At 38.3% G+C, this 12,774-nt stretch overlaps 1 protein-coding gene across 1 annotated transcript in view; it reads right to left on the reverse strand.

The window, feature by feature from the left end:
* The window catches only part of TDRD9 (tudor domain containing 9), a gene marked incomplete at its 3' end in the record, with an annotated part of 59,073 nt that overhangs the window by 10,466 nt on the left and 35,833 nt on the right, over positions 1–12,774 (reverse strand). The window contains exons 12-20 of the mRNA XM_009695674.1: positions 12,273–12,330; positions 11,547–11,651; positions 8,144–8,241; positions 7,624–7,755; positions 6,745–6,907; positions 6,598–6,661; positions 6,021–6,084; positions 3,354–3,398; positions 2,359–2,412 (exon numbers count right to left, since the gene is read on the reverse strand). Of these exons, the coding sequence (XP_009693976.1) occupies positions 2,359–2,412; positions 3,354–3,398; positions 6,021–6,084; positions 6,598–6,661; positions 6,745–6,907; positions 7,624–7,755; positions 8,144–8,241; positions 11,547–11,651; positions 12,273–12,330 (783 nt within the window). The remainder of the gene's footprint in view (positions 1–2,358; positions 2,413–3,353; positions 3,399–6,020; positions 6,085–6,597; positions 6,662–6,744; positions 6,908–7,623; positions 7,756–8,143; positions 8,242–11,546; positions 11,652–12,272; positions 12,331–12,774) is intronic.

A 12,774-nucleotide genomic window follows, 5' to 3' on the forward strand; every position in this document is an offset into this window, starting at 1 on the left:
TATAAAACAAAATTAGAACAAGAACTGAAATAACCTTTTACAAGATGATATACTGATTCTCCATTTAAATAATTTTGGGTTTGTATCTTAAAAGGTAAAAACATGCTAACAATAACCTAGAATTCTGCACCTAACTGTAGCAATGACCACACATGCTCCACCCTCAATTCAACAGACAGCCATGATGACTAAGTGAGATCAAACCTATGCCCTACAGCAGAACATGCTCTGTTAAGCTTTCAATCCTAAGCATTTCCAAGAAGCTTCCATAAGCAGCCACTGGTTCTCCAACCACACAGTGAATGCCTTCATTGTCCCAACCGATTTTGGAGCAAGTGCAGAAAAGCACAGTTCACTCAGCTTCTTCGTATCTACATTTTCCTTTCTGCTGCTCGTAGTTTTAGGATACTAACACTCCCATTATTTTCCTCATAGGGTAACAACCATAAACAGAAACCAGTCTGTGTGGCTGCCTGCAAGTCCACTTCCACACAAGGAATTATAAAATTAGTATCTGAAAGTGTGGCAAATAAAAAAGCCCAAATCTTCCTAATAAGTGTTAGTGTAGGTGTCCATTCTAAACTCCTTAACTATTATGTCACGCACAAACTCTTCTTTCATTATCTGAAACTGGGCCAAGAGAACACCAACTACCCAGCAGGCTATCATATAAGACTGATCCTTCAAGCTCTCCAGTTTTACACAATTTGCTTTCTTCTCATCTTTTTTTCCTTGATATTAGATGTACAAACTGAAAAACTATTGGCATTTCTTACCCAGATGGTCACTTACTGTTACAGAATAAGTTTAATCAACCTGATTTTTTAATTATACTCTATTCTTTTGAATGTATTCTTTTGTCTGAATAACTTCGCTTAGCATTAATTGGCAGGAGAAGGAATTCCAGGTCACATACCATAAACTCTTTCTGACCTGGCTGCTTGGCTATGGGGGGCCCTGAAGAAGATAACGAGGAAACGTCAGCAGAAGCTGCAAACCATTGAGATAAGGACAAAAAATGGCCCATCAGGAGTCTGGAGGCAGAGAACCAAAAAGAAACAGTTGAGCCCCCAGACCATGAATTACCATCGGACCAAGAGGCACATGGACAGTGCACGAAGAGACTGACCACTGGGCCGAAAGGCGTGTGAAGGGCACGTGGACAGGGAGTGCATAGATCGTAAGGGTTTAAAAACCCAGGCTTTGTTTCAGGGTCCCTCTCCAGAGGCACTTAGTTCAAGCTGTCGTTCTGCTGTACCATCCAAATAAATTAATTATTTTTTCTAAGATCAGATGTCTGAGACTCTGCTACAGGAGACCTAGGGCAAAGAGATTTCTTTAACACTTAGTATGAGAAGATTCCCCCTGCTCCTTTCTTTTTGAACACAGGTCCTACATTGCTCATGCCAAAGGTACGACCCGCTGGAATAATGCACAAGGCCATGCCCTGCCAATCATAGTTATTCAGGAGTTTTACTTATTTCCCCTCTCAACATATCCCATTAAGCTTGAAGCCCCTTGTGATGCAGAGTTTTCATTAATTGCAGTCCTCATTATGTAACTGTATTTGCTTAAAATTATCCTGAGACAAAAGTTATGTAACAACAGACAGCAGTCACACCACAACCAGTGTATCAGAGGGATCTACAGAATTAGCAAATAATCATAGAAGGTCTCTTAAAAATGTTACAAATATGTTAAACAGTTAATAAGTTAACGCCACTTTGTTTATCGTAACAAAAGGAAAATTCCTTTCATCTAAAAGCTAGCAGTCTGACTGTTTCCAACCCCCACTTCTGAGCTAAGATAATACTGGATGTGCTACTCCTATAGGGTCCACCAAGAGACATCTCTCCACAGTGTCAGTTGTGGCAGTCCATCCCTCCCAGGAGTGGGTACTTGGCCTTATCAACATATAAACGATTATCTGTAGTCCATTCTTCACAAGAATGCACACCTCGCTTTGCTAACATTAAAATTATTTTCCTCACTTCTTTCCTTTCTTTGAAACTGTATATAAATGGAGTCTCTGCAACCACTGGAGAGAAAACAGAGGAGCAGAGGGGGAAATGCTGCCCAAATGTTTGCTCACTATGACCACAGGTCATAAAGTTTCTGTCTGATCTGTCTTAAATTATACTTGGAGTCCCAATATTCGCCAACAACTTTAAACAGTACCATCTCTCCTCCCCCAAAGAAACAAAACATAAAAATTCAGTTTATTTAAAGAAAATATACATCTATACATATTGATAGATACATAATAATACAGTAGCTTATCCAAGATCTTAAAATTTGTAGAAAATAAGGGAAGTTAAGTCCTCCTGCTTATAAAAATGATTATCGGTTTCATCTTACCTCTCTGACCTTCTTGATATGAATACAATTTGATCGACCCCACTCAAGCTCTTCCTGGAAAAGAAAGTGAAAAAAACGCAAATGTAAAAATTGTTAGAAACTTATTTCTTTTACTGCTAGTAAGCTTTCTCTTATATTCTTCTGTGTAGACACAAATAATAGTTATACATAGTGATGGAAGAATTTGATCTCACTTCACAGCTTGCTTGGCATCCATATCAACTGAGTATTATGACATGTATGAAATAAGACAGTTATATATTTGACTAATAAACTATACTTTGGTTACCACCAGTACAGCTGTGGATCATCTAAAGTTTCCATATAAACCCACAAGTCCAACTCCTCTGTGTCGCTACTACAGAATCTACTTTAAGATGGACCAAAAACCCAGAACTTCTTTATCTGGATGCATAACTTTATCAGACAGATTGTAGCCATCTTGGCTACTCATTATAACTCAGTTTATGTTACACACTGCTGTTCATAAAGCATATTATGTTCTGACAGAAGCAGAGAAAGAAAAAAGGTTTTATCTTATACACAAAAAAGAAAGAGTGGAGGCAGTTATTATGTGCATCCTACTGTTTTGGTTTCTTTTTTTTTTGACTGATGCACATAAATATCTTCCATCTTTCAGGGTTTTTTTTTTGGGGGGGTGGGGATGGGAGATCTGTATTTTCTTTTAAAAAAAATAAAGAGAAACACTTATGCATATTAAAAATATTTCTTTCACCTACAGCTCAATTTCCCTTTTCAGCTTGGATTTCAAATCCTATGGCCACCATTGATCCATTCTGTGAAAGGAACTACATAATGGATTGCCTTCAAGTACTCAGCACTGGATTCAAAGTCTATGCTTCTATTTACTTACGAAATATCTTAACTATTATAAAGAAGGATTGCAAGCAAAAATTACTTAATCAGAACATAAAATACTCCAGCACTGAAGTCACCAACCTTAAATAGAAAAGAACAAACAAAGTTTAACTAACCTTGGGATGTCTCAGCTGCCCTTTTTGTCTGCAGGCCTGCCATGCCTAAGAAAAAAGTGGTGTAGTATTCAGGCACGAACTGTAGTGCTTCAGTAATAATTATCACATATATTAATGTGACATCTAAAACTATGAATTTTTTTTCTATACCTATACTAAAGATAATTATTTAACATCAATTTAAAAAACAGAGATGCCCTTGGGCTAAGAGAGACTACAAATATTTAAGCACAAAAGAGCATAAGGAAATCTGAATCACAGTAATTCAGGTTGGAGGAAACTTCTTCAGATCAATTGTTCCGACATTCCACGCAGCAGGGCCAACTTAGATCAGGTTTTTGACCTTTTCTATAAAACCCTGAGTAACAACCTTGACTGACCTCATGGCTGAACCTGCTCTGAGCAGGAGACTGGACTACAGACCTCCTGAGGTCCCTTCCAGGCTTAATTATTTAATGATTCTAGCCTAATATGATGCTTGTCTGGTTGGTTCCTAAGCAGATATAAATACTTCTCACTCTTATGAGTAGTCTTACTCTATTTTGTTGAGAGTGGGGAAGAACTCTGCATGCTCACATATGAGCAAAGGAAGATGCAAAGTGGCATGGTTGCAAAATGTCATTGTAAGAATGCATTACTGGGGGGCTGAAAGTGTGACAGGGTTATAAATGTTGTACCGTGACATGCTAAAGAATAGAAATTGCTGTAGGAAGATAACTATTCTGCCCTCAAGTCAGCTCAGAGGTTATGGCATGCAATGCCGTGTCTACAGACTGAAAAGGAGTTTAAGCACCACTGGATGAACTGTAATTACATATACTGCCTCAAACCTGCCATCGGTTCCTGTAACTAAATTGGAAACACAGTATTTAAGTCACTGACTTTCCAGACATAGCTTAGAGATTCTGGATCTTGGTGCATTCCAAAATCACATTCCAAAATCACACAGAGAACATTATGATCCAAGGCTTTAAAGGTGTAAGTCCTGCTTTGTCTTGGGAGAGGTACAATAGCCACTTGATAACATAGTAACATACAACAGGCTATCCACCCAGTTTTCTGAGAGGAGATGGACTGAGTATTAAAAGCACAGGTAAACATTCATAAATAAATAGAACAACTTGGATGCTTTGATTTGATGCCGTAATAGAGCACGCTACTTTCAGAACCTTTTGCTTTAGGACAAAAGAGAACTGAGACACAGTTCTGACACGGATTCTCCCCAGAAAACAGACCTGGAAGAGAAATTAACATACTCAGAATATTAATGAAAATAATTTCATTATTAGGGAGAAAATCTATGACAGATGCCTGCAGAATCCATTTCTTCTAGTTTGACAGCAAGCTGCCTCATAATACAATTTTCCAGCTCACTGTGGACGCTGACTATTAGCATAGCTGAATAGCCAGACTGCATTTCCCTATCTTGACTGAGGCTGTATGAAGTACCAGTTTTAAATAATACTTCTGACATCCATCACTTGCATACCCAAGCCTTATAATATCTCAGAAAAATAAACTCCACTTATTTAACATTATTTTTTTCTTTTAAAAACTCTCACTCTTTAAAATCATATCACTTACACCAGGCTGATTAGCCTTTACTTCCCTGGATTCTCCTTTTTCCACTACCAAAGCTTTTGACCTTTTCTAATTCACTGAAACCTTTTCATAAGCAAAGGCTTAAAAAAGATGTGCTAATGATTAACAGAACTTCAGCCTACCCTGGAAGAAATCTAATCTGAACCATGGAGTTTGAAAACAAGTTCTTTCCCTCTTCTGATATTCAGCCATTCAAACCAAAGTTTTCACATCACTCGCACACAGAGATATGGCAGAGAAAGCTCTATTTGAATGTTTATGTTTATTCTCCAGGACAATATACTGTTTTATAGAAATATCACCTTCAGGTTAACAGGACACAAGGGAAATACAATATGAAATAGGATAAGGAGAATTCAGAAAAGATGATGCTTGAGCCTCAGGATCAGGGGGTACATGTGGCATACATGCCCATGTGTGTTGCATAAAATTCTGACACCAGAGTACAGGAAAACAAGTCAGCTTTCACCAAAGTGAAAAAAAGGCCAACATACACAATATGGAGTAAATTAAATCTGCAGCTGAAGATTTTGGAGTCTCCAGAATATTACAGAACATGTCAGACCATCCATAATGTACAACGTTGGATTTTGAATCATAAGTTCCTCTAGCAGAAGTCTTCCCTATTGCTGTACCAGAACTGCTTGTAACTGAGGGGCTCAATCTCTGTCCATGGTACTGCGCTACTGAACAGCCAAGCATATCGAAAAATCACATTTGGACAGGATAAAACATTACAAAGTCAAAGCTACAAAGTCCGGAGAAAGGACACCAAACTTATTCTGTACTAGAATTTACCAGTCCAAACCGCCTTCGGTTAAAAGGGAGCTACCAATATCACCATGTCACTAGCATTTTATTTTTGGTTACTACAACAGAGACAATTGCATCTAGTAATGTTATACAGTAGGACACAGCCTTCAAAAAGCAACACTAAGTAGCTAGGAGTAGTGTGAAGTTTTAACAACTTCAAAGCACAAATGCTGCACTGACCCTACAAAGACTAAGATGGAGCTTCTCACCTATCAGATTTCACTGGAAGATAAGCCAGAAAAAAAGACTTACCTTAAATGCATTCACAATTGCAATACAGTCACTCTTACTATTCCCAGCAAAAAACAGTTTGTTCCTGACAATACAAACAAAAGGAATTATCAACAATATTTTTTTCAAATACTGAATGTATTATACAGCTCAGAATGCTACACTACTAACACCTTCTAGGACTTTAGTAAACAAGGTCAATGCATTTATTGTAATAATTTGTTCTTATTCACATCTCCTTGCTGAAGGTAAACTGTGCAGGCAGGATAATAAAAAAAATAATCCTTGCTATTTTAAAAAAAACCAAACAAACACACAACAAACATTTTAATAGACACTGCCACATGTTCACATCAGAAAGACAAAGCTGAAGAATCAGGTCTTGTACTCAGAAAAGGATGAGTTAGCTCTGTGATAATAATTAGTTCACATAGAAACAGATTTCATTATCTCAGCTGTCCTGGAAAAGCTTCTTTTTGCATTGCTTGGCACTTTGACAGAAAATCAGACTCATGACATGGAAAATTATATTTAGTGGTCAACTTAGCCCTCTGCTCCCAAATGTAGTCAGGAAGTTGTAAAACATCTAGGGTAATACCTGTATCCATCAACATGTTGTTTGAAAGGTACTGCAAAAAAATTCCGCAAAGAGAGTGCGGCAGCTACAACAAAAACAAATCAAAATGAAAACCTGCAAATCACTTGCTTTTAGAGAACTATTCTCACATGTTCTTCTTTCAGTTACCTATAATAAGACATTCTTCTAAGCACCCGAAGACATGGCCAAGGACTATCAATTTTCCAAGATGCAGGTCCACTGGCAACTGTGCCAATACCCTTCCTAAGAAAGTCAGCTCACCATCATGTGGATTTTCTTCTGTTTGCACACAAGTTGTAAGTGCTCCCAGCTAGAGAAATTAAAATTTATTCACTTGTAAAAGTTGATGAAGTAAATATATGACCAGTTTGTAAGAAAACAAGATAAGAAGCAAGCAATTATCTCAAAGCTACATCAATTAGTATCAATACTGTAATTAAGTTGAAGTCCTTAAATCAATTTTAAAAGCCTAGTATTTTGAAACCAAAGTCTCTACTACATATACTGAATATAAAAGCAAGGTACAAATTATACAAGTACTATTTCTTACATACTTTGGAAAAGAAAAAGTTTAATGCAATGAATGTTCTACTCCATATCAACTTTATAACTGAAAAGCAAAGTCACCAACTTCCTTGTACAGGTCAGAAGTGGATCTTCAGGCTGACCTCTATATATCATAAGGTGTAAGAATGTGATTTTGCTACTTATTAAGAAACAATTTAACTTACAGAATTCAAGTTCTCGTATTTCTCTCACTTTTCTATTCTTTCTCACCACAGAAGCTAGTTCACAAACAGTATCATTACTCCCTGATGAAATTATAATCCTGTTTTAATGAAGTAACTGCAGAAATTATGCTGAAGAGGACAGTAACCAAACAAGTCAAATGTCAGAAAAGATTCTGTATACACAGGTCCTATTTCAGGTTTCAATTAATGCTATTACTACCTTAAATACCAAGAAAAACACTTCTATGGTACATTTTTATTACCTTGATTTTAACAACATTAAAAGAATGCCTACCTCTTTCAGCTGAAGTATGGTACGTTCAATGTCACCTACGTTGGGTGGAGAAAGAGCTGTTGCCAGCAAGGCTTTTGGTCCCCCCATATCAAGCTTTTTTATTTTTAAGACTGTAGTTCCCAATGGACAACGCTGAAAGGAAGACCATTTTATTGTTACTCTCTCCCCATGGGAAGTGTGACAAAGTGTTTTACACGGAAAACCAAAAGTTAAAAGTTTACAATTTAGTAAAACCTGAAATTAATTTTGTGTAACTAAGGATATTTTTCTTTTGAATAGATTGCTTATTTCTGATCCACATCCATTTCACTGCTACAACACATCTCCTTCTATGAAGAAAACTATGTGGAATGGTCTTTGTCAATTATTTATTCACTTCAAATCTATTCAGTGTTACAGTTATTACTAACTTCAAATTGTACACTGTCTTCACGAAAGTAGAGTAAAACTTCTTCCTCTTGTCTCTGTTATGATCACATGCATTAAAAAAAAAATTTTTAATGTTCCCCAAAAGTCTTACCAATATCTCAGGTACTGAATTCTCTGGAATAAAATGTGTCCAGAAGTCCTTGTGTACAAGTCTATAACAATAGCCTTTGGAAACACGTCCAGCACGACCTCCACATAAAAGAACAAAACACCAATTTGCAAGCTGCCCAAGTTTCAAGCTGTTCAAAACCCATCCATCTACGAGCTTTCTGCACAGCTGAGCAGCACACGACAGCCAATGCTGCAGGCTGACGAGTATTTTGCTCTCTTGCAGCAGACAGGCCCAGTGGAGACATTCTCTCTAACCCTTCCTACTGGATGAAATAATTTTGCTTTCATAGCAGCAGCAACTAACAAAAGAGTTACTTAAGTATTTCACTCAAATACCTCTTTCACATAACTGCCCTCAAATTTGCATCCATCTTTCTCAGTTGAAAAGACATGACAAATTCTGCACTAAAATACACTTCCCCAAAACCAGGAAAAGGTAAGTCCAACCAAATCTAAATTTAATATAGATAAATATGTCAATGCAAGCATATTCCCAAAACTGAAGGTTCTCTACGCAGAGTAAATAAGCTTTGGATTTGTATTTCTTCACACAATGAGTACACTTGGATTTCCTGTTTGACTCTATAGCTAGCAAAAATCTTCTATATAAATAACTTTTAAGTTACCATGATGAACAGCAAAATATCTTTATGATTGTCACCATTTAAGACTGGGCCAGCAATTAAAGCAGATGACAGATGCTCTCTATTAACCCCTTCCTTTCCCAGAAGGGGAGGGAAAGGAGAAGAGAGACACTTGTTGGAAAATCAAAACAATGTCAATAAAACAGTAACAATGAAAAAGCGTACAATAATATTAGTACTAAAACTACTAATAATAGAAGTAAAAATATACAAAACCAATATTGAGCTTCCCAATAATGAGCGTGGGATCGGGATCGTGTGTCACAGTGGCTCGCACCACTGATGCAGCAGGGCAGGCACTGGGATGTCCCAGACTGGATTCAGCAGCAGACGGGAACCGGATTCAAAAATGCACAGATCAGGATCGGAGGCAGGAGAGCAAGTAAAGTCCCACAGCGATGCCGGCCATGAAAGAGAGGACTGACTCCCGTGATCCCTTAGCTTTATACTAAGTATGATGTGTATAGGATGGAATACTGCATTGGTCAGTTTTTTGTCACCTGTCCCATCCACAGCTTCCTGCAGGTGTGACTGTTTTATGCCTCCCCACCCGTGGGCCATAAGAGAGCCAACAGTGACCCTGGGTTCCCACAGGAAAAAGCACAAACACGGGCCTTTCTATATAACAATCTCACCGCTTTAGCAACAACTACAAAAATCAAGCGCTATCCCCTCTAAAAACAGACACGGTCTGAAAAACGCAGTCAGCTTCAGAAAGTGCAGTTAGTTAGAAAAAACTTAACTGAAGGAAAATCTACTGAAAAGAGAATTGGTTCTGTTTTAGCCAAACCAGGACAACGATCTATTATTTACATAAACACACTGATTCAGAAAGTCTATCTTCACAAATCCAAACACCATTCACTTCAAACAAACTAAAAAAGTATACTCCACTCAGTGGGATACTCCACTGGAGAATTAGGCCATATTTTTAAGTCATATGCATAACAAGTCCAAGTCTGCTATACAGAATGCTGCTCCTACTGGTTGTATACTGGCTGGTTGTCATAACCTGCACTGACCCAGAACCAAATGGAAATAAAGCTGTGTATTGCGTTTGCATGGCAAGGTTTTGGTAGCAGGGGGGCCACAGGGGTGGTTTCTGTGAGAAGCTGCCAGAAGCTTCCCCCATGTCCGATGGAGCCAATGCCAGCTGGCTCCAAGATGGACCCACTGTTGGCCAAGGCCAAACCCATCGGCAACAGCGGTAGTGCCTCTGGGATAACAGAGTTAAGAAGGGGAACAAAGTGCTGTGCAACAGCAGTCGGAAGAAAGTGAGAATGAGAAAGAACTCTGTAGAGATTCCCTGTCAGCCCGTGGTGCAGTCCATCGTGAGGCCGGCTGTTCCTTGGCAGCCCATGGAGGCCCACACCGGAGCAGATCCCCACCTGCAGCCCGGTGAGGACCCCACGCTGGAGCAGAGGGATGCCCAAAGGAGGTTGGGACCCCAGGGGAAGCCCACGCTGGAGCAGGCTCCTGGCAGGGCCTGTGGCCCCGTGGAGAGAGAAGCCCAGGCTGGAGCAGGTTTGCTGGCTGGGCTTGTGACCCCGCGGGGGACCCAGGCTGGAGCCATCTGTGCCTGAAGGGCTGCACCCCAGGGAAGGGACCCACACTGGAGCAGTTCATGAAGAACTGCAGCCCATGGGAAGGACTCATGTTGGAGCGGTCTGTGGAGGACTGTCTGCTGTGGGAGGGAGCCCAGGCTGAGGGTGAGGAGTCCTCCCCCTGAGGAGGAAGGTGTGGCAGAGACAACAGGTGACGAACTGACCTCAACCCCCATTCCCCGTCCCCTTGTGCCACTCGCAGGGAGGAGGTAGAGAATACTGGGAGCAAAGTTGAGCCTGGGAAGAAGGGAGTGGTGGTGGGAAAGTGTTTTAAGATTTGGTTTTATTTCTCATTATCCTACTCTGATTTGATTGGTAATAAATTAATTTTCCTAAGTTGAGTCTGTTTTGCCTGTGATGGTAATTGGTGAGTAATCTCTCCCTGTCCTTATCTCAGCTCATCAGCCTTATGTTACATTTTCTCTCCCCTGTCCACCTGAGGAGGGGGAGTGATACAGCTGCTTTGGTGGGCACTTGGCATCCAGCCAAGGTCAACCCACCACAACCTGTAATTGTGAAGTCCACATAATATTTAAAAATGAAGATATTTTTTATGTAAGGATGTCACTGCTAGCAATGTATGTAGTAGTCTTTTCAATCGAAACTAAAAAGATTTTGATACTTAACAAGTACTTTCATCCTAGAAGAGCTGATATGAAATCTTACTTAACCTTGTGCTACAAATGCTGGTCTACACTACAGACACTGCTGTGGATATTTCAACTGATTTAAGAGTGACAAATAGACATGAAAGTTTCTTTTGCTGCTGAAACTCACAAGTAGTTAATAAATACCTAGCAGTACCTGTCTCCCATTTTTAAAATAGCCCATGATAAAGAAATGACTACTAAATAACAAAGAATCCTCCAAAGTTTTATGGTCCATAAATTTTAATATTTTTCAATAAAATACAAAACATTCCTCTGGAAAAACACTTGAGCAAAATAAAACATTCAGGCATAGTTGTTTAATCACATTTTAACATCCTGACATGGCAAGGAATTACATTTTTGAATAAACTGTTCAGGGCAAAAATAATCTCTCCTTTTTACTGTTAATAAAATGAAAAGCAATGTAGAATTCTCCATGAAGGTTAGTTTCTAAAATTCCTTTCCATTACCTATTGTCACCTTACCTTTTCTTTGATTACAGTTTGTTTTAGATGCCCAGCAGAGTCTCAAACTTTGGTAATTAGTTTCCTCATCACAAACCAAAGTTCTAGTTAAGCAGAAATCTATCACTGCAATTAAGAAAAAAAAAATCCAGTATTATTCCAAAATGATTTATCCTCATGGCAGTGGAAAAAATACTAGTTGATTTTGTGTTATCAGAAAGTTTCAAATCTTTGAAAGCCAATAAAGAGAACACTAGATTTATAAACAACCAGACCCAAGATACTCTGAATACTAAACAGAACTGCAAATAGATTTTAGCATAAATATAATAAACAGGTAGTGCAGATGACAAGCATTAAAAGGCAATAATTTCCACATTTAAACATTCTATATCAGAATTTGCTTATTTCAAAATTACTTGAAAATACAGTCAGAATGTGAATAAAAAGCTTAAGGTACTTCTGACACGAGGACTGATTCTGCTTGTTGCTGCATTTAAAATTATTTTTTCCCCCTCCAGTAAAGATTAAAACCAACATCCTAATCAGTAGCTCTACTATTTGTTCATATATTCAGATTTAAAACTGTTTTCTGTCATGAAAGAAAGAATCCAACAACTGTCAAAATTAAAATCCAACAGCAATCCTTTGTAAAATGGTGACATGTTGTGGAGATTTAGGCTAGCACAAGTAAGGCAAACATTATAAATACAGTGTATACACAATTACAAGATTTAGATGACTTACCATACTTAACATCAGGAACTGTTACAGAGCTCTCAGCTATGTTTGTAGATAGAATAACCTGAGTTTTGAAGCAAAAAATGAGCAATGAATGCAGAAAGAAAAAATTACTTGCTTCAATGTTTCTACATCAAAAAATCCAATTTGTTATGAAGAAATATAAATGTAATGGCAACATCGTATTTCTGCTCTGGATATTAAAAAAAGCAATACAACACAAGAAAACTTGTATTTTTCTTGTCCTAAAATAAAAAAAGCATAATAAAGTAGTATAGCATACGACAATATAGAGGAAGAATGGAAATCTTGCCTTATGCCTTTGTCATAACAAAACATCACACTATTAGCTGTGATAAAGAAAACCAATACACTAACCAAAATGTGGCGTACAAAGCAGGTGAGACATTGCCATACTGGGAGACTACTTTGCTATGCAGTGCCGCCAGCAGCATACTACTGTCATGCAGGTTCAAGAATGAACATGAAGAAACTATTATGAAGGATA

Source organism: Cariama cristata, unplaced genomic scaffold (assembly GCF_000690535.1).
Source record: "Cariama cristata isolate BGI_N322 unplaced genomic scaffold, ASM69053v1 scaffold16222, whole genome shotgun sequence".
NCBI classification, from domain to species: Eukaryota; Metazoa; Chordata; class Aves; order Cariamiformes; family Cariamidae; genus Cariama; species Cariama cristata.